At 45.1% G+C, this 21,952-nt stretch overlaps 1 protein-coding gene across 1 annotated transcript in view; it reads right to left on the reverse strand.

The window, feature by feature from the left end:
- The window catches only part of LOC145346307 (dedicator of cytokinesis protein 2-like), a 1,149,449-nt gene that overhangs the window by 869,213 nt on the left and 258,284 nt on the right, over positions 1-21,952 (reverse strand). Inside the window, exons 12-14 of the mRNA XM_080193520.1 lie at positions 19,312-19,391; positions 8,526-8,651; positions 1,782-1,906 (exon numbers count right to left, since the gene is read on the reverse strand). Coding sequence (XP_080049646.1) covers positions 1,782-1,906; positions 8,526-8,651; positions 19,312-19,391 — 331 coding nt within the window. The remainder of the gene's footprint in view (positions 1-1,781; positions 1,907-8,525; positions 8,652-19,311; positions 19,392-21,952) is intronic.

The raw sequence follows: 21,952 nt of genomic DNA on the forward strand, positions 1-21,952 counted from the left end.
TAAGAAATTGCAAGGGACAGAAGTTGCTGGTAGGAGTAAAGGGGAGCAGGACCCCTAAAAGTGGTCCCACAGCAAGACACAGTATAAATCAGGAAATACTGGGGGCTTATAGAAATGGTGAGACATAATCATACTTGATTTTAATATGCATATAGACTGGATTAATCGAATTGTCAATAGTAGCCTCGAGGAAGAGTTCATAGAATATGCTAGAGGTTGTTTCTTGGAACAATATGTTGCTGCATCAACAAAATTTAATATTAATGGGATTAATTAATGATCTTGTAGTAAAGGATCCTTTAGGGAAGAGTGATCATTGCATGCTTGAATTTCAAAATCAGTTTGGGGACAATAAAAATGCATCCCACATTAAGATCAAAGCAAAATACTGCAGGTGCTAGAATCTGAAACAACAACAGCCCTGCCGAGATTTTCCAGCATTTTCTGTTTTGGTTTCTGATTCCCACACTCGTATTCTGGTGTTAAACCAAGGTGATTACCAAGGCATGAGGACAGATTTGGTCCAGTGGACTTGGCAGAAAGACTGAAAGGTAGGACAGTTGAAGAACAGTGGCAGATATTTAAGAGATACTCAATTCCTTCCAACTAAAATATATTCCAGAGGGGAAGGTGGTTTGTAAGGGGGAGAAAATGCATCTGTGACTAAGCAAGGAGGTTAAAGATAACAAAGAACTAACGCATATCACATTGCAGAGATGAGTGGGATGCCACAGAGTTCAGTCCTCAGGCCCCAACTGTTTACAACATATACCAATGACCTGGATAAAGGGGTAGAATGAGCTGTAGCCAAATTTGCAAATTCCACTATACAATAGGTGGGAAAGCAATGAGGAAATCAGAAGTTCACAAATCAATATGGATTGATTGAAATGAGCAGGTCAAAATTTAGAAGATGGGACTTAACATGGATTAGTGTGAAGTTATCCATTTTGGTTGTCAGAATAAAAAGGCAACTTATTCTCTAAATCAAGAGAAACATAAAGATGCTTCGGTGCAGAGCGATCTGGGTGTCCCCATGTACGAAGTACAAAAGTAATAAGGAAAGCAAATGGAATTTTGGCATTCATAGCTAATGGAATGAAACATAAAAGTAGAGAAGTATTTTTTTTCAACTAATGAGACTATATCTGGGGTATTGTGCAAATTTTTTGGTGTCCACACTTGAGGAAGAATGTAAATGCATTAGAGGTGATTCAGAGAAGGTTCACCAGATTGATTCCAGGAATGGCGGATTTGTCTTATGAGGAGATTGGGCAGTTTACGCCTACACTCGCTGGAGTTTAGAAAAGCGAGAGGAAATCTTATTGAGGCACATGTAGGCCAGTCTCTGCTCTGTGGCTCCAGAGCCACAGCAAGTGCCCTCCAGGGGTAAATAGGGATGGGCAATAAATGCTGGCCAGCCAGCAATGCCATGTTCCACAAATGCATGAAATAATGTTATTTTATTCTTATGTTGAAGGAGAAAGGTGTAAGAGGGAAAACACTGGATCAAACCAAATAGCCTGTTCTTGAGCTGCAAAATCAATCTAACTCTCCTGAAAGGCAGTAAATGAGAGCAAACATCGGGTTACTCTGCATTAATAGAGAGGGCAAGTTAACTGCCAAGGCCATTCATGAGATTTTTCTCATTCTGCTTGGGGCTACAAAACTCACATTTTCCCTTTTGATTCCTGACAACTGGGGCTGGGATTCCCATTTAGTTTTTCCTCAATCTACCAGCAATAAGGAGGAATAGGCTCCAGTGCTCCGGAGTATCTTACCGGGATGACATCTCCTTTCTCGTCGCAGACACACATCGTGACCTCGACGTTCTTCTGAGTGGTCTTGTTCTGTTTATCAAACTCTCCCTGGACTAGAGTGACGTAAATATCGTTCCGGACGTCACCTGAATTTGGGAAAAGAGAAAGGAGATTTTCCCCATTGAATCTTTGTGATTCTTCTATCAAATGGATAGAACACTGCAAAGCCAGAAATGCCACAGTTCAAAGAACAAATCAAAGCAACATTGTGATCCGCTTGTTGAATGTCAAGGATGGGATTTTCTGGTAGTGGATGTTATAATGTAATCAATGGTAACATTGGAATCTGCTATAATGCAATCAATGGTAACATGCGGTGAGGGTCAGCTGACCAGCTGCTCCTTATTCTTACGTCATCTGTCCCAGTATAAATAGAAAGCAAATGGGGATTGTGGGAAGCATTTGTAGGCCAGAGCATGGCCCAAGTGGTGGTTTAATGGAGTTTCTTTATTAAACCTTTTCTTTGATTCACTTTGTGAACATGGTTTCTTTATTGTGGCATAGTGTTAGCACAGCAAAACGGGACCGGGTTCGATTCTTGGCTTGGGTCACTGCCTGTGCGGAGTCTGTATATTCTCCCCATGTCTGCATGGGTTTCCTCCGGGTGCTCCGGTTTCCTCCCACAGTCCAAAAGATGTGCTGTTTAGGTGTGTTGGCCATGCTAAATTCTCCCTCAGTGTACCCGAACAGGCACCAGAGTGTGGTGACTAGGGTACTTTCACAGTAAACTCATTCCAGCGTTAATGTAAGTCTACTTGTGACACTAATAAATAAACATTAGGACTTTAAACTTTATTGTTTGTAGCAGAAATATCCTCCGTGCCAGATGATCTGTGGAGGTGATCCACCACTGGTGGTCAGTGGGATCTTTCTGCCCTGATGTCTGGGGGGTTTTGCATGCAGGGCAACCTCTGCCACTGGGGAACGTGCCACAGGGAAGGTGAGGTGGGGGAGTTCACTACTGGTGGGACTGGAAGATCCCATCAGTGAGAACAGCCGTAAAATCTTTGCCTAAATGTTAGAAAAGACAAAGATAGAAACTCTGATACAGTACCTTTCACTACATCGGGAGTGCCCAGAATTTTTTCTAGCCAATGATAAGGTTTTGAAGTGTGGTTGCTGTCTTCTAAGAATGCAGTAGCAATTTACACACAGAAAACTCCCATAAATCGTAATATGATAGTGACTCAGACATTCTATTAGAGTGCTGTTGGTTAGAGACCAAACATTGATCAGCATATCATAGAAATCTACCTCGGCTCTTCTTTGAGACATGACATGGGACCTTTTAGGTCCAACTAAGGACAGAGGTTGAATCTCATTTCAATCTCTGTTCTGTCTCAGTGCAGCTATCTCTCTCAGTAATGCACTGGGAGTGTCAGCCCACTGCAAATAAGCCTTTGAAGTGGGGTTTGAACCCATGATCGATTGTTTTTTCATTCATTCATGGGTGTCGCTGGCTGGGCCAGCATTTATTGCCCATCCCGAGGGGATGTCTTTGTTCAGAGGGCAGTTGAGAGTCAACCACATTGCTGTCATTCTGGAGTCATATACCAAACCAGGCCAGATCAGGTAGATTTCCTTCCCTAAAGGACATTAGTGAACCAGATGGTTTTTCTCCTACAATCAACAATGTTTCATGGTCGTTTTTTAATCACCAATTTTTATTGAACTCAAATTGCACAAACTGGAATATTCTGAAGAGCAACAGGGGAGTTCCCCTTGGTGCCCTAACCAATGTTTGTCCCTCGACTTAAATCACCTGAAACCGATGGTCTGGTTGTTATTACACTGCTGTTCGTGGGACATTCACAGAATCATAGAATTCCTAGAGTGCAAAAGAGGGCACTCAGCCCATCGTGTCTACACGGACTCTCTGACAGAGTTGCTGGAATTTTACTGCCTCACCCACTCATAAGATCCGGGCAGTCATGCCTGTATAATTCCGGCAAGCATCTTCCCAGGGTCTCTCCTCACTCTATCCCTTCAATATGGCTAATCCATCTAACCTGTACATCTTCGGAGATTTAGCATCGCCGCCAAACCCACACACCTTTGGATTGAGGGAGGAAACTGGAGCACCCGGACGGAACCAATGCTGACACAGGGAAAACCTGCAAGCTCCATACAGTCACCCAAGGCTAGAATTGAACCCGAGTCCCTGGCACCGTGAGGCAGCAATACGAACCACTGTGCCACATTTGCTGAGTGCAAATTGGTGCTTGTTACAATACATTACAATAGTGATCATCAACTGTGAAGTACAATCGGAGCATCCAAGAATGCAAAGGGAAAGCAATGGCTTCCCTTCCAGAAACTCAGCTAACGTACTGGGGACTTGCGTTCGAATCTCACCATGGCAGATGGTGGAATTTGAATTCTTTAAAAAAAAATCTGGAATTAAAAATCTATTGATGACCATGAAACAATTGTCGATTTTTGGAAAAACCCATCTGGTTCACTAATGCCCTTTAGGGAATAAAACCTGCTGCCCTGACTTGGTTTGGCCTACACTTGACTCCAGAGGCACAGCAAAGTGGTTGACTCTCAACTGCCCTTTGAAAATGGTCTAGCAAGCCATTCAGATCAAGGGCAACAAGGAATGGGCAATAAATGGGCACTCATGTCTCACAAATGAATAAATAAAAATCATTGTCATCACGTAAGGATACATGATGAAGGCACTTTATCTGAATGCACGAAGCATTCGGAATAAAGTGAATGAGCTGGTGGCGCAGATCAGCACAAATGGATATGATCTGGTGGCCATTACAGAGATGTGGCTGCAAGGTGACAGGGACTGGGAGCTGAATGTACAGGGGTATCAAGTGTTTAGGAAGGATAGGCGGGAGGAAAAAGGGTGGGGGGGAGTGTAGCTCTGCTGATTAAGGATAGCATCAGGGATGATATAGGAACCAAAGAGCAGAAAGTGGAATCGTTGTGGGTGGAGATTAGGAACAGCAAAGGGAGGAAGTCGCTGGTGGGTGTCGTCTACCCGTTGAAGTGGTGGAGGCTGCCTCGCTAAATATATTTAAGACGCAGGTTGATAGGTTTTTAATAGGCAAGGGGATCAAGGGTTATGGGGAGAGGGCGGGAAGGTGGAACTGAGCCACGACAGATCAGCCATGATCTTATTGAATGGCGGGGCAGGCTCGAGGGGCTAGATGGCCTACTCCTGCTATTTCTTATGTTCTTATGTACATGGCAGCCATTTTGAGAAGAACAGGCTTAAGGTGCTGGGAAGCAAGTACAGAGGATATGTTAGGGGTAAGTTTTTCACTGAGGGTGGTGAGTGAGTGGAATCGGCTGCCATCGGTGGTGGTAGAGGCGAACTCGCTGGAGTCTTTTGAAAGACTTCTGGATGATTACATGGGAGTTAATGGGATTGGGAGTTACAGATAGTTCTATGGCCTGATAGGTATGGATATGATCAGCGCAACTTGTGGGCCGAAAGGCCTGTTTGTGCTGTAGTGTTCTATGTTCACAGTGTTCCATAAACATCAGTGAGATGATAGTCCAGTTTGATTGCATTGACTGAAAGAAGAAAAGACTTGAACAAACTGAGAACTTCAGTGCTCCTGACATAACACTGGATGAGTGAGAACCCCAGTGAAGGGAAGATATGGCCTTGCTATATACACTTTATCAGAAATAAGGTGCCTCTCTCTGTGTTCCTTTGGAGCACCAGACAGATTTATGCAATCAAACCTTTGGTAAGGAGCTTGAGCCTTCTGACCTAGCGATGAGTACAATACAAACCAATTTAAATGAGAATTAAGCCAGATTTAATATTGGCTATTTTTTTACTCAGTTTTATTTATCTTTGGGCAGATTTAATTTCACAGTTGAAGAAATATCAGAATTAAAGGAAAATTTCAAACCCATTTTTAAAAGTGAGAAGCAATCAATAACGTGACAGGTAGACACTCTGTCAAGACAATTATTCAGTTTTCCACTTCAGATATTAGCCCTTGGCCCTTTCTAGTGTTCGGATTGTTAATGTCCTGTTACTTTGTGATGATAATGATGTAATACACATGCCCGATGACCCCTCAGCTCATTGTTCACTCATCTGAAGTTACATTATTGGACAGCCACAGACATTGTTTGTTGGATATTGTCGATATTGCTTTAAAGTTACTTCATACAGGGGACTGAATAAACTCTTCACTATATTCTGCTACATGTGCAGAGATAACACAGATTTCTCCATCTCCTCCACCCATTCCCACCGAATCCTGACAGTACAGAAGGAGGCCATTTGGCCCATCAAGCCTGAAACAACAACAATCCCACCAGGCCCTATTCCTGTAACCCATGTATTTACCCTGCTATTCCCCCTGACACTCAGGGTCAATTTAGCATAGCCAATCCACCTAACCCACACATTGGAGTCTGGGAGGGCATTGATGAGGCCACACCTTAAATACTATGTGCAGTTTTGGTGTCCGTGGACAGGATGTTCTGACTGCGCTTGCCCCTAAACTGGAAAATCCAGCCTGAGGTCAATGAACCTTTCCATAGTCCCCTCCCTGTGGTGGTCAGAATGGGAAAATTTGCCACCTAATCTGAGGAAGGATGTCCTTGCTATAGAGGGTTTACAGCAAAGGTTCACCAGGCTGATTCGTGGGATGGCAGCTCTGTCCTATATGAGAAGTGATTAAGTCAGTTAGGATTATATTCACTGGAGTTTAGATGAGTGAGAGGGGATCTCATAGAAACTTATAGAATTCTAACAGGATTAGACAGAGTAGATTCAGAAAGAATGTTCCCAATGGTGGGGGAGTCATAGTTTAAGGATACGAGGCAAACCATTTAGAACTGAGGTGAGAATAAATTTCTTCACCAAGAATGGATGGAATTCACTACCACAGGATATAATTGAGGACAAAACGTTATCTGATTTCAAGAAGAAATTAGATCTAGCTCTTGGGCTGAAGGAATCAAGGGATATGAGGGGAAGAGGGATCTGAATATTGAATTTGATGATCAGCAATGATTAAAATAAATGGAGGGGCAGATTTGGAGGGTCTACTCCTGCTTTAGTTTTTATGAAACTGGAACACCCAGAAGAAACCCATGCCGTCACCCAACACCAGAATTGAATTTGGGTCCCTGGCGTTGTGAGGCAGCAGTGCTAACCACTGTGCCATTGTCTACTTAGCTTGACTGCCATACCCTGAGTCATGATTAAGTTCAGAGCATGTGGGGCAAACTGGGTATCAAGGTGACAAGGTAACTAAGCGGTTACGAGTAGCCCCTCAGGCTGGCAGGATTTGGAGAGTGGTTTTCTGGAGGGAGTGATGTCAGGAGCGCGATTGTTCACTATTTTAATTCATGATTTGGGGCCTGGGTGATGCTGTGGATGTCTTCTGGCAAGTGGTGGATGGTCAAACTGGGCCAATTAAATTTAACGAAGGCCCCATTTTCATGCTGATTGGGGCATCCAGTCGGCAATGCGGGCATCCAGTCATGCCGAGATGGTGACTTTGGGGCAGCAGGAGCAAGTGGACAGGATGGACCACCTCAATGTCTATCAGCAACGAGGCCAGAGCTGCTACCACTGACCATCACCTGGAGGGATTGCCCCTCCGGAATCATGGGAAAAATCCCTGGCCTTTAATTGGCAGGTACATTGAAAATAATGGTGGGCAGGCCTAAACATGCTGAGATTGAGACCCAGAACTAACCTGACCATTGATTAAAAATCGAATGCTTGAGCACAGAGATTAGAAATACAGAGTCAAAATTTGCAGATGCCTCTAAATTAGTGAGGACTGTGGCAAAATGCAGACCAGCATTCAAATAGATAATTAATTTTCTTCTGTATAAATGGGGCATCTGCAATTTGGTTGAAAAAAATTACAGATTTGGGGAATAAGAGTCTAAATTAGCTTGAGGGAATAACGAATCCAGGAGTGCAGACACAAATGTCATTAGAAGTGACAATGCTGATTAAAAAAATTGCAAGCCAGCAGTTTATTTCTAGAGGAGTGCCAATTGGTTGGCGAGTGTACACTGCTTACGAATGAAAACCTCTGATTACCAGATTCCATTCACCGACCAATCAGCACTCTGTTCCCATGCAGTACAAGTTGCTGTTCTCTTTACTGTTGATATTCTTGCCCTGAGTGCAGACACGGTGGCACAGTGGTTAGCACTGCTGCCTCACAGCAACAGGGACCTGGGTTCGATTCCCAGCTTGGGTCACTATCTGTGCAGAGTCTGCAGGTCCTCCCTGTGTGTGTGGGTTTCCTTCCACAATCTAAAGACGTGCTGGTTAGGTGCATTGGCTGTGCTAAATTCTCCCTCGGTGTACCCGAACAGGCGCTGGAGTGTGGCAACTAGGGGATTTTCACAATTATTTCATTGCAGTGTTAATGTGAGCCTACTTGTGACAGCAACAAATAAACTTTAAGCAAAAGGCTTCAAGAGCATGCCTATCTTTTTTTGAAGAATGCATCACATTGATAAATGCAATCTGCATTTGCTGCTACACTGAAAAATTAGGTGCAGTTGCTGACGTTGGATTGGGGTGGGCACAGTAAGTAGTACTGTAACACCAGGTTAAAGTCCAACAGGCTTATTTGGTAGCACACTTTTGTATCCCAGGGCTCAAATAGAATGAGACCATATTCAATTGATTAGGGAAGCATTTCTGTGCAGGCATCCAGCATGATTTAACCACATTTGCAGTTGTCAGACCTGGCATGATAATCTCAGGGAATCCCATTTTCCTCGCCACCACTGTGTTCCTGTCCACCAGGTGAGGATGGTCCTTCCGAATCTGTTTCAGATCGCCCGACAGTAATTTCATGGAGACCCAGAGACCTGTGAGAAGGCACAATGAGAGGGGCATGGTTATGAAAGGTGAAAGATCCATACATACGGTGTCTTGGCGTTTATTGGTAGGGGGATTGAATTTAGGAGTCGCAGCGTCATGTTGCAACTGTACACAACTCTGGTGCGGCCGCACTTGGAGTACTGTGTGCAGTTCTGGTCCCCACATTACAGGAAGGATGTGGAGGCTTTGGAGAGGGTGCAGAGGAGGTTTACCAGGATGTTGCCTGGTATGCAGGGGAGGTCCTATGAGGAGAGACTGAGGGATTTGGGGTTGTTTTCACTGGAAAGAAGGCGGCTAAGAGGGGATCTTATTGAAACATATAAGATGATTAGAGGTTTAGATAGGGTGGATAGTAATAGCCTTTTTCCTCTGATAGAGAAATCTAGCACGAGGGGGCATGGCTTAAAATTAAGAAAGAACATAAGAACATAAGAAATAGGAGCAGGAGTAGGCCATCTGGCCCTTCGAGCCTGCCCCGCCATTCAATAAGATCATGGCTGATCTGTCGTGGCTCAGTTCCACTTTCCCGCCCTCTCCCCATAACCCTTAATCCCCTCTCTTATCAAAAACCCATCAACCCGCTTCTTAAAAATATTTAGCGAGGCAGCCTCCACCACTTCAACGGGCAGAGAATTCCAGAGATTCACCACCCTTTGAGTGAAGAAGTTCCTCCTCAACTCCGTTCTAAACCGCCCCCCCTTTATCTTGAGGCTGTGCCCCCTAGTCCTACTGTCTTTTTTGAGCGGGAAGAGTCTCTCCACCTCTATCCTATCCATCCCATTCATCATCTTATACGTCTCAATGAGATCTCCCCTCATTCTTCTAAACTCTAACGAGTACAAGCCTAGTTTATTCAGCTTCTCCTCATAGCTCAACCCCCTCAACTCCGGTATCAGCCTAGTAAACCTCCTCTGCACTCCCTCCAAGGCCAAAATATCCTTGCGCAGGTGCGGCGCCCAAAACTGCACACAGTACTCCAGCTGCGGCCTCACCAATGCCCTATACAGCTGCAGCAAGACCTCCCTACTTTTATATTCAATCCCCCTCGCTATGAAGGCCAGCATCCCGTTCGCCTTCCTGACCACCTGCTGCACCTGCAGGCTGGGTTTTTGCGACTCATGCACAAGGACCCCGAGGTCCCTCTGCACCGTCGCCTGCTGCAGTTTTTCGCCACGTAAGTAATAGTCCTTCCTACCATTCTTCCTACCAAAGTGGACCACCTCACACTTGCCAACATTAAATTCCATTTGCCATTTCCTGGCCCATTCGCCCAGCCTATCTAGATCCTTTCTATCTAGATCTATCTAGATCTAGGGGTGGTAGTTATAGGACGGATGTCAGGAGCAGGTTCTTTACCCAGAGGGTGGTGAGGGATTGGAATGCCCTGCCTGCTGCAGTTGTAAATGCGCCTAGTTTGGGGGCGCTTAAGAGATCCGTGGATAGGTTTATGGACGAGAAGGGATTGGTTTAGGTTAGTGGGTCATTGTTTTGTAACTGGTCGGCGCAACATCGTGGGCCGAAGGGCCTGTTCTGCGCTGTAATGTTCTATGTTCTATGTTCTATCTGTCATGCCATAGACTGACACAAAATGTTAGTAGAAAACTGTAACCCTTTCTTCTCCACCCCCCTCCTCTCTCAGCAGACTGTGGGTGCTGGAGGTAGGGGCAGGGGGATAGTTAATACTTTCAAGGCGTAGATTGTTAGGTGGGATGATGATAGAGCTATACCGCTTAAATGGATTTCAACCACAATCAAATTGAAAGGAGGAGCAAGTTTAAGACATGTTCCTATTGTTCTTACCAATCCTGAGTTAACAGTAAGAAGTCTCACAACACCAGGTTAAAGTCCAACAGGTTTCTTTTGGAATCACGAGCTTTCAGAGTGCTGCTCCTCCACTCAGTTGACGAAGGAGCAGCTCTCAAAGCTCGTGCTACCAAATAAATCTGTTGGACTTTAACCGGGCGTTGAGTGACTTCTTACTGTGCTCACCCCAGTCCAACGCCGGCATCTCCATCTCCTGAGGTAACAACAGTGCTGGAATCAAACAAAAATAGGAAATGCTGGAAAACCTCAACAGGTTTGACAGCATCTGAGGAGAGATCACAGGAGCCAACTTTTGGAGTCAGGATAATACTTCATTGGTATTAACAAATTTAATCAAAATAGGGTCCCACTTTGCAGGTTCCCAATATTTATGTTTTAAACCAGGGTTTCGTGAGCTAAAGATAGTGAGTTTACTGACTAGGAGGGAAGCACGTTGGCACAGTGGTCAGCACTGCTGCCTCCCAGTGCCAGGGACCCAAGTTTGATTCCCGGCTCGGGCCACCGTCTGAGGAGTCTGCACGTTCTCTCTGTGTCTGTGCGGGTTTCCACCGGGTGCTCCGGTTTCCTTCCACAGTCTGAAAGAAGTGCTGGTTAGGTGCACTGGCCGTGCTAAATTCTCCCCCAGTGTACCGGAACGGGCGCCGGAGTGTGGCAACTAGGGGATTTTCTCAGTACCTTCATTGCAGTGTTAATTTAAGCCTACTCGTGACATTAATACATAAACTTTTAAACTACTATAAAACAAGAGAAAATGATAAAATACATACATATAAATTTCATACAGATTGGAAGTAAACATTTAAGACAACGTAAGTAAAAAAAGGCATGGAACAGCCTTCTCAACTCCTTGACTAATGGGGAATAGGTGTTCCAACCATTATGATTCATATTTCCAACACAGTTGACTTCAGCACATGGAACATAGAACGATGCAGCACAGGAACAGGACCTTTGGCCCATGTTGTTGTGCTGATCATGACGCCAAATTAAACTAATCCCTTCTGCCTGCCCTTTCTTCATACCACTCTATTCCTTGCATATTCATGTGCTTATCTAAAAACCCCTTAAATGCCCCTATTGTATCTGTCTGCACCACCACACCTGGCAGTCCATTCCAGACACCAAACACTCATGTAAAAAAAACCCAACCCTCACATCTCCTTTGAACTTTCTCCCTCTCATCTTAAGTGCATTCCCCCATGTATGAGACATTTCAACTCTGGGGCAAAGATTCTGACTGTCGACCCTATCTTTTCCTCTCAGTTTTAAAGACTTCTATCAGGTCTCCCCTCAGCCTCTGTCACTCCAGAGAAAGCAATCCAAGATCATCCAGCCTTTCCTTATAGCTCATACTCTCTATTCCAGGCAGCATCCTGGTAAACCTCTTCTGTACCCTCTCCAAAGCCTCCATACTCTTGCTGTAATGTGGCAACCAGAATTGTACACAATACTCTAAGTGTGGCCTAATCACGGTTTTATAAAGCTGCAACATGTGGCAAATAGTCATTTTTAAGGTTTAGTTGAGTTGTCTTCAGTAGATGAAGAAGTGGTTTTGTGATTCCCATGGGGTGACTTGGCAGAAAAGCTTCCTGGCTCTCTTTGCAGCTGCAATCCTTTTTACTGACTGGAGCTGACTTCCACAGTCAGAGAAGGAAATTTAAGATGTCTTGCAGGGGCACTGAGTGTGCTTGCTGGCTATTTCTTTTGTTCAACACCCAGTACTTGGCCTCACAGAATGCACATAGACAGGCACTGGGGCAGCTTTACAGCTGACTTTTAACCCATTCTTTGTATATTCCATTTGGGAAAGTGAATCCACAATTCCAGTTAGTTTCTCACAGAAATTCTCGAGATGAGATGGCCATTATATCCCTTTATCTTTGAAGAGAGATGGGCTTCAGAAGAACCTCATCTGGAAACACAGGGGAGAGTTCCATTGTCTCTTGGAGAATCATCCAGCAGCAATTATGGGGTTACAGGGATAGGGTCTGTGTGGGATTGCTATCAGTGCAGGCTCGATGGACCAAATGGCCTCCTTCTGCACTGTAGATTCAATGCTGTTATTATTCAATTTAGCCATCGGCTGACTGTACATCCTCAGCCATCTTTAGATTGCGTCCATTAACAAAAATTAACGCTCAGGTCTTAGTTAATATTCAAGATTTTTGTGTAGTTCCTTGGGTTTCTTTCTCCATCATGATGACACATGGGTTCCAATCCCATTATGACAGCTGGTGAAAGGTTTTTGGGGTCAGCAGGAATGTGGGGTTGAGGTGACTAACCCCACATTCCATGATCATATTGAATGGGCAGATCAGGCTCAAGGGGCTGAGTGGCTTACAGCTGCTCTTAATCCATATGTTTATGGCCCAGTGGTATTATCACTGGATTATTAGCCCAGAAACTCACCTAGTGTTCCAGGAACCTGGGTTCAAATCCCACCACGACAGATGGTTGAATTTCAATTCAATAAAATTATCCAGAATTAAGAATTCACTAATGACCATGAAAACATTGTCAATTGTTGGACAAACTCGTCTGATTCACTAATGCCCTTTAGGGAAGGAAATCTGCCGTCCTTACCTGGCCTGGCCTACATATGACTCCAGCACCACAGCAATGTGTTTGACTCTCAACTGCCCTCGGAAATGGCCCAGCAAGCCACTCAGTTGTACCAATCATTACAAAGTCTCAGAAAAAAATGGAGTTGGATGGACCATCTGGCATTGACCGAGGCACTGGAAAAGCCAATGGCCTTCGCAGTCACTGGGTCAGAATGCTGAAGTTCCCTCCCTAATGGCATTGCGGGTCAACCCACAGAACATGGACAGCAGCGATTCAAGAAGGCAGCTCACCACCACCTTCTCAAGGCCAACTAGGGATGGGGCAACAAATGCTCACCGAGCCAGGGATGCCATGTCCCACGAATGAATAAAAAGGATGAACTAATATAAATCTGAATCTTGACTGCCATAAAAATTTGATTCACAAATGCCTGTGTCTGGCCTACAATTGAATCCAGACCCACAACAATGTAACTGGCTTTGAAATGGCCTAGCAAGCCACTAAGCTCAAGGGCTCACATCCCATCAAACAATAAAAGAAATACGTACTCATACTGTTTCAGCACCATTCGAGTGTTGTTTGAGAGCAAAATTGGAACTTATATTTGACAGGCTGGGCTTCCAGCTGGACAGGAGGCTGTCCAGGGGAGGCTGGAGGTCCACGTAGGAGGGCATCAGAGCCGAGGCCAGGAGGGAAGGCAAATAGGGGAATATGCATGATTCCAGAGGTTGTGTGGTTTTGTGTGTGGCTGCAGGAGGGTTGGGGGAGTGGTGGTGGGGGTGGAAATCAGTTTTTACCGCCTCCTCCGGCAGTGCATTCCGGACACTTACCACCCTCTGTAAAAAAAAACTTGCTTCTCACATCTCCCTTAAACTTCCCCACTTTTACCTTAAACCTGGTAATTGACATTTCTACCCTGGGAGAAAGACTGACTATCCATTCTATCCACACCTCTCATCATTTCCTATCTTAAGCCTTCGTCTGTCTCAAACCTGTCTGTTTTCTGTGGGCCTTTCTTACGATTCTGGCCATCAATACTGCTGGCAAATCTTCTCTCAGCAGGTTAAATGCCAGGCACAGGTATGTGATTATAGAATCCGTACAGTGCTGAAGGAAGATGTTCAGCCTTTGAAGCCTGCACTGACCACAAACCCACCCAGCCCATCCCCGTAATCCTACTCATCCTTGCTAATGCCCCGACACTAAGGGGCAATTTAGCATGACCAATCCACCTAACCCGCACATCTTTGGACAGTGGGAAGAAACCGGTGCACCTTGAGGAAACCCACGCAGGCACAGAGAGAACATGCAGCCTCCACACAGACAGTGGCCCAAAGCCGGAATTGAACCCGGCCCCAGCGCTGTGAGGCTGAACAAGTTGAATGTCCTTTCTATAATCTCAATGCAAAAAAAGAATGATGGTCCCTTGCCTCATTAGTGCAGATAAATAACCTGTGTGGAATGAGATTGGGGAATGACATCAATCTATGGCACAATGTGTTCTCTCAATTGACACTAATGGGCTGAAAAATAATTGAAATGGCTTCGGGCAAATTTGGGCTCAGGGTAAGGCAGAGAGAACATTACAATTTGATGAGTGTCATAGAGTAATAGAGGTTTACAGCTTGTCCATGCCATCTTTTTTAAAAAAAAAATCCCGAAGCTAATCCCAATTACCTGCATTTGGCCCATATCCCTCTATACCCAACGTACCCATGTAACTATCTAAATGGTTTTTAAAAGTTAAAAATTGTTCCCGCCTCTACTACTACCTCTGGCAGCTTGTTCCAGACACTCACCACCCCCTGTGTGAAAAAATGCGCCTCTGGACACTTTTCTATCTCTCCCCGCTCACCTTAAATCTATGCCCTCTAGTTTTAGACTCCTCTACCTTTGGGAAAAGATAATGACCATCTATCTGATCTATGCCCCTCATTATTTTGTAGACTTCTACAAGATCACCCCTCAGCCTCCTACACTCCAGAGGAAAAAAAAAATCCCAGTCTATCCAACCTCTTTATAACTCCATCCATCAAGTCCTGGTAGCATCCTAGTGGCAGAAAGTTTGGTGCTTGACCCGTTGAAAGGTTCTCCCATTTCATCCAGTGACTAAGGATTCTTAGGCACGGCCTTACCAGCTGTTCATGCCACACTCCCGCTTCAGCGAGATTGGAGAATATGGTGGCCAGCCAAAGATCCACTCGCTGTGGCGGGAAAATTCAACCAGCGTGAATGGTGGAACAATTCCAACCTGAGCTTTCCTCCAGCAAGTTCTAATGTCTTTTTTTAATTGAAGCAAAGCACAGAGGGCAAGGAAATTGAAAGTGGCGCCCCTCATTTGGGTGCTACGGATATTGTTTGGGGGACAAAATGGCTTCCGCTGCTCCTGCCAGGCATTGGGCTGGGCGCCATCTTGGTGAAAGTGTTAGCAACACCCAGCCAGGAAGAGGTGGAGTAATCAGGTTGTCACCTCAGTCTGGCTCAGGGGGGCAAAGTTGACTTGCAGCTTGTGCTGCCATTTTGGAAGGACTGGAGAAGAACCACCGAGGATCCTGGCACAGTCGGCCAGAATTGAAGGAGTACAAATTCTTTGGAAGGTTGTAGGGCTGGAGAAGGTTACAGAGAAAGGGAAGGGGAGCTATCAATGGACTGAAACACAAGAATAAGAATCTCAAATGTCAAGAACAGTACTTCAAACAAAGTATTTCTCAAAAATTCATTTACAGAATTTTTCTGATTTGATTTTATTTTTTACTCACATATATTGGGACACAGTGAAAAGTATTGTTTCTTGTGCACTATACAGACAAAGCATACCTTTCATAGATTATATAGGGGAGAAGAAAAGGAGAAAGCACAGAGTGTAGTGTTACAGTCATAGCTGGGTGTAGAGAAAGACCAATTTAATATGAGGTGGGTCCATTCAAAAGTCCGATGGCAATAGGGAAGAAGCTGTTCTTGAGTTGGCTGGGACGTGACCTCAGACTTTTATCTCTTTTTCCCAATGGAAGAAGCTGGAAGAGAGAATGTCCAGGGTGTGGGGAGTCCTTGATTATGTTGGCTGCTTTTCTGAGGGAGCAGGAAATGTAGATAAGAACATAAGAACTAGGAGCAGGAATAGGCCATCTGGCCCCTCAAGCCTGCTCCGCCATTCAATAAGATCATGGCTGATCTTTGTGGACTCCCCACTCACCATAACCCTTGATTCCTTTACTGTTTAAAAATCTATCTATCCTTGCCTTAAAAACATTCAATGAGGTAGCCTCGATTGCTTCACTGGGTAGGGAATTCCACAGATTCACAGCACTGTGTGAAGAAGTTCTGACTTAAAATAAGGGGAAGCAGATTTAGGACTGAGTTAAGGCTATGCCCTCTCGTTCTAGTTTCACCCGTCAGTGGAAACAACTTCCCTGCTTCTATCTTATCAATTTCCTTCATAATCTTATGTTTCTATAAGATCTCTCTTCATTCTTCTGAATTCCAATGACAATAGCCCCAGTCTACTCAGTCTTTCATAAACCAATCCTCAACTCCTGAATCAACCTAGTGAATCTCCTCTGCACCCCCTCCAGTGCCAATATATGCTTTCTCAAGTAAGATCAAAACTGTACACAGTACTCCAGGTGTGCCCTACCAGCACCTTATATAGCTGCAACATTATCTCGCTGTTTCTAAACTCCATCCCTCTAGTAATGAAGGACAAAATTCCATTTGCTTTCTTAATTACCTGCTGCACCTGCAAACCAACTCCTTGAGATTCCTGCACAAGGACACCCAGTTCCTCTGCACAGCAGCAAGCTGCAATTTTTTACCATTTAAGTAATAGTCCATTTAAATAATAGAGTCAATGGATGTGGGCATCGCTGTCTAGGTCAATATTTATTGCCCATGCCTTTTCGAAAGTGGTGGTGAGCTGTCTTCTTGAGCTGCTGCAGCCCCTCAAGTGTAGGTACAACACAATGCTGTTAGGGAGGGAGTTTCAGGATCATGACCCAGCAACAGTGAAGAATATCTTTCCAAACCAGGATGGTGAATAACTTGGAGGGGAAACTCCAGTTGGCGGACTTCCCAGGTATCTGCTGCCTTTGTCTTTCTGGATCAGGACTAACCTAGGCTAGTGAGTGGGCTGCATGAGTGGCCCTCCTTCAGCTGAGTAGGCCACAAGATTGAAACTAGGCTCATTCCTGACTCCATGGATAATATTAAATACATTTAATACACACTGAACATTTCATGACAAGTTAGAGATAATGCTTCATCATTTTAATATTAATAGAACTATCAACTTCAAATGGTAAACACAAAAATACTTTGGATGCAGAGGGAGTACACAGCTCTCATAGGCAATGTTGCATTCAATCAGCATTCTCCTCACTGCACTTGTGTGTATCATTTCAGTCATACCAGTAGGAAAAGAACTTTGTGGATGGATATCAGTGGAATTTGGCAACCCTATGCTTGGCCAAAGGTCAACAAAATGTCTCATGGGCCGCACTGAGAACCCAGATGTGGCCTCCAGGCCACAGATTGCCCACTGGTGCTCTGGATGGTAGTGGTCGTGGGTTTGGGAGATCTGCCTAAGAAGGAACCTTGGTAAATTCCTGTAGTGAATCTTGTGGATGGTACATACAGCTGCCACTGGAGGGATTGAATAGAAACTAGAAGGAGTAGGCCATTCGGCCCTTCGAGCCTGTTCCACTATTCATTTTGATCATGGCTGATCATTGAATTCAATTTGCACTTTCTCCCCATGACTCTGTGGGTTTCCTCCAGGTGCTCCACTTTTCTCCCACAGTCCAAATATATGCGAGTTAGGTTGATGGGCCATGTTAAATTTACACTAGTGTCGGGGGATGAGCAAGGTAAATGTGTTGTCTTCTGGGAATAGGGCCTGGCTGAGATTGTGGTCAGTACAGACTCAATGGACTCCTTCTGCACTGTGGGGATTCTATGGATCTACGGTTCTATCAATATCTTGACCCCCTTCACCCCCATATGTCAGTACAGTAACTAGTCTCACAAAACCAGGTTAATGTCCAACAGGTTTATTTGGTAGCATAAGCTTCTGGAGCGTTGCTCCTTCATCACTCACCTGAAGGAGCAACACTCCAAAAGCTCGTGCTACCAAATAAATCTGTTGGATTTTAACCTGGTGTTGCGAGACTAATTACTGTGCTTACCCCAGTCCAGCGTCGGCAACTCCACCTATGTCAGTGGAAGAGGTAACAATCAAACGAGGCAGCTTTGATCTCCTTGTCAGAATCCAACACCACTCCCTTGATAATTAAATAACACAAAAGTGTTTCCAAAACTCAGCACTTGTAAAGATAAGTGAAAAACATCTCCGCTAGAGATGGATCCCTTATACTGCTGATCCTATCTTCAACAAGGAGCTATCAGGTGAAGGCTTGAACTGGACCTGTGCCATACAAAACGGCAGGTCCCATGCCAAGTTGGTGTTAGTCACAACTTTCTTATACACAGAGGGTAGCCTGTGCCAGTGCTCTATCAGGCATGGTACACTGTTCAGGCAATGGTGCAAGGAAGCAGAAGCATTGCCATTTTGGACTTCCAGTTGCATTGGCACCAGCTCCGCTACGGAGCCTAATTCGGCTGCCGAGCTTGGTGAATATTTTTAATTCATTCTGTGGGACATGGGCATCGCTGGCTGGCCAGCATTTATTGCCCATCTCGAGTTGCCCTAGGGCAGTTGAGAGTTAACCACATTGCTGTGGCCATGGAGTCACGTGTAGGCAAGGTCAGAATGACAGATTTCTTTCCCCAAAGGACACTAGTGAACCAGGTGGATTTTTCCAACAATCGACAATGGTTTCATGGTCATCAGTAGTTCCTCCGGGTGTTCCAGTTTCCTCCAAAGATGTGTGGGTTAGGTGCATTGGTCTTGCTCAATTGCCCCTTAGTATTCCGGGATGCGTCGGCTAGAGGGATTAGCAGGATAAATATGTGGGATTACAGGGATAGGGCCTGGTTGGTATTGTTGTCAGTGCAGACCTGATGGGCTGAATGGCCTTTCTCCGCACTGTCGGGTTTCTATGATTTCTTAATTGCGGATTTTTTTTTAATTGAATTCAGATTCCACTACCTGCCGTGGCGGGATTTGAACCCGGGACATTAGCCGAGTTTCTGGATTAATGGCCTAACAGTAACACCACTAGGCCATCGCCTCTCTGAGGTTTGCAGGAAGACAGTTGCTTTGCCACGTTAGAGTGCGGGGCGACTTGAAGAGGAATATTTTACCTTGTCCTTTGTGGTTTATATCCTTGGCAGCAACTACCTTATGGATTAAAGTGTGGAGGAAATCATTTTCAGCTGCGACTCTGCGGGGAGAGAAGAAATAAAATTTCAGAAATAATTAACTACAGGAGGTACTTACGGAACATTATTGCTTGTTGGCAGTCGCTTGAGCAGTATAATGCCAGGATGGACCAAACTCATTACCCTGTAAAGAAATCCGAGCCAATCCACATCTGAGGGAGGCTTATCAAAACTCCTAAAACCTGAGAGGGCAGCAGGTCACTCAGCCGTGAAATTGTTCTTCACGCTTGTACAGGTCAACGCTTTGTGGTTCTGCGAGAGAGGCAGCGGGCTGAATTTTAACTACCAGCTCAGAAACGTTCCAGAGGAATAGGTGGGTGTTCCTCCGCGGGGAAGCAAAAACTACAGGAGGAGGCCCATTTGAGTCTGTTCCACTTACGATAAGAACCTGGCTGATCTGGATCTTAAACACCATCTCACCCACCCCACTCATTTTGACAACATTGGTGGGTAGGATGGATGGAGAGACTCTTCCCGCTCAGAAAGGACAGTAGGACTAGGGGGCACAGCCTCAAGATAAAGGGGAGGCGGTTTAGAACGGAGTTGAGGAGGAACTTCTTCACTCAAAGGGTGGTGAATCTCTGGAATTCTCTGCCCGTTGAAGTGGTGGAGGCTGCCTCGCTAAATATTTTTAAGACGCGGGTTGACGGGTTTTTGATAAGAGAGGGGATTAAGGGTTATGGGGAGAGGGCGGGAATGTGGAACTGAGCCACGACAGATCAGCCATGATCTTATTGAATGGCGGGGCAGGCTCGAAGGGCTATATGGCCTACTCCTGCTCCTATTTCTTATGTTCTTATGTTCTTATTCCCATCAGAATTCCCCAGGTAGTTAACTGGCACAATAGGTCACCCCTCTTTGCTCAGTGGGTAACAGCCTTCCCCTGAATTAGAAGGTTGGGAGTTCAAGCCCCACTCTGAAGGCTTGACAACATACTCTGGATTATGGGTTATCGTATCACTTGGGCAGCACGGTGGCACAGTGGTTAGCACTGCTGCCCCGCAGCGTCAGGGACCTGGGTTCAATTCCAGCCTCAGGTGATTCTCTACATGAAGTCTTCACCTTCACCCAGTGTCTGAGAGAGTTTCCTGCAGGTGCTCCAGTTTCGTTCCACAGTCAAGAGATGTGCAGGTTAGGTCAATTGGCTATTTGGCCCCTCCAAGTAAGTTACCCCTACATTTGTAGGTTAGGAGGGTTAGTGAGGCAAATGCATGGGGTTAAACGGTTGGGGAGAGATGGGCCTGGGTAAGATGCGCTGTCAGCGAGTCGGTGCCGCTTTGATAGGCCGAATGGCCTCCTTCTGCACAGTAGGGACTCCATGTACAGAAAGTGCAGTATTGATGGAGTGCTGCACTGTCAGAGGTGCACCTCAAGTCTGTTCAAAACATTGGAGCTGATTTCCAGGCAGATCATGGCTGGTTTTCGAACTAACTCCGAATACCTACCTCTGCCCCCTATCCCTTAATACATTTGGTTCTCAAAAATACATCAATCTCAGTTTTAAAATTATCAAGATATTGAATCAATTCCCATGAGAGTTCTAACCCTTTGGGTGAATGGAGCAAGGTGACGGTGGTGTGGGGGGAGGGAGCGGTGGACAGGGATCCTCAGTCACTGGCTTGAGAGTAGCTGAAACTCAAAGCATTGCTTCTTTTCAAGAAGGCCCGTCACTTCTTGTGTTGCTTAGCACACTCAGGCATGTAGAAGGACAGCAGAGGGCCTTCCTCGGAGATCAAGGACCACTGGGGGTCGCTCCAACCCAGAACTGCCCACCAGTCAGAGGCCAGCTACCCCTCTGTACTCAGCAGGTAGGCAATGGCTGTTGTCAGCACTTACCCAACACCTGGGATCTAGAGGGCACCCAGGCTCAGCCCAATGGAAGAAACAGTTCCGGCCAGTATTCCCTGTTCCCCATTTTTACTGTTTTCTCTTCTGGGAAGTGAGTGATGGCACCAAGGGAGTAAGGGGCAGTGGAGGGGGAATAGGGGATCAGCAACAAGGGAAAGGGGTGTGCTAAGGTATGTAGTGGAAACCCCAAAATATGTTATAAAGCCTGACTCGATCCAACAGTTTTATTTATTTTGACATTAGTGTGAGGATAAGTGTTTCACTCTAGATGTGATTTTATTAACACACTGGGAAACTTTTATCAAAGAAAAGATTTTATTTAACAATAATAAATGAATTAGCTTAACTTTTGCCATTTGAAGTACTTGAACATAAATTGCTACTTAATCTCTATTAGTTTCAATTCAAGCAATATTCCTCTTATATACTTAAACTCCATCTGAAAATCAGTTAGCAACACATGTGCCTGCATTTGGGTTGCCAGTCCTTGAGCCTCCAGATCACTTCTGGAGAAAGACAGACAGACAGAGAGACCTATTTCTCCTTACAGGTCCCAAACAGCAGCTTCCAGGGAGAGAGACTACTTTCTTCTTTCAGAACACAACAGTTTTTCCCTAAATGTAGCTCCTCCTTTTAAACATGTGACTCTGTCAATCAACCTAATCAAAACCCTACCCTGAAACCCCAGGGGAAAAAACAAATAACAAAGAACAAA

Source organism: Carcharhinus amblyrhynchos, chromosome 1, assembly GCF_965287045.1.
Source record: "Carcharhinus amblyrhynchos chromosome 1, sCarAmb.v2.hapA, whole genome shotgun sequence".
Lineage (NCBI taxonomy): Eukaryota > Metazoa > Chordata > Chondrichthyes > Carcharhiniformes > Carcharhinidae > Carcharhinus > Carcharhinus amblyrhynchos.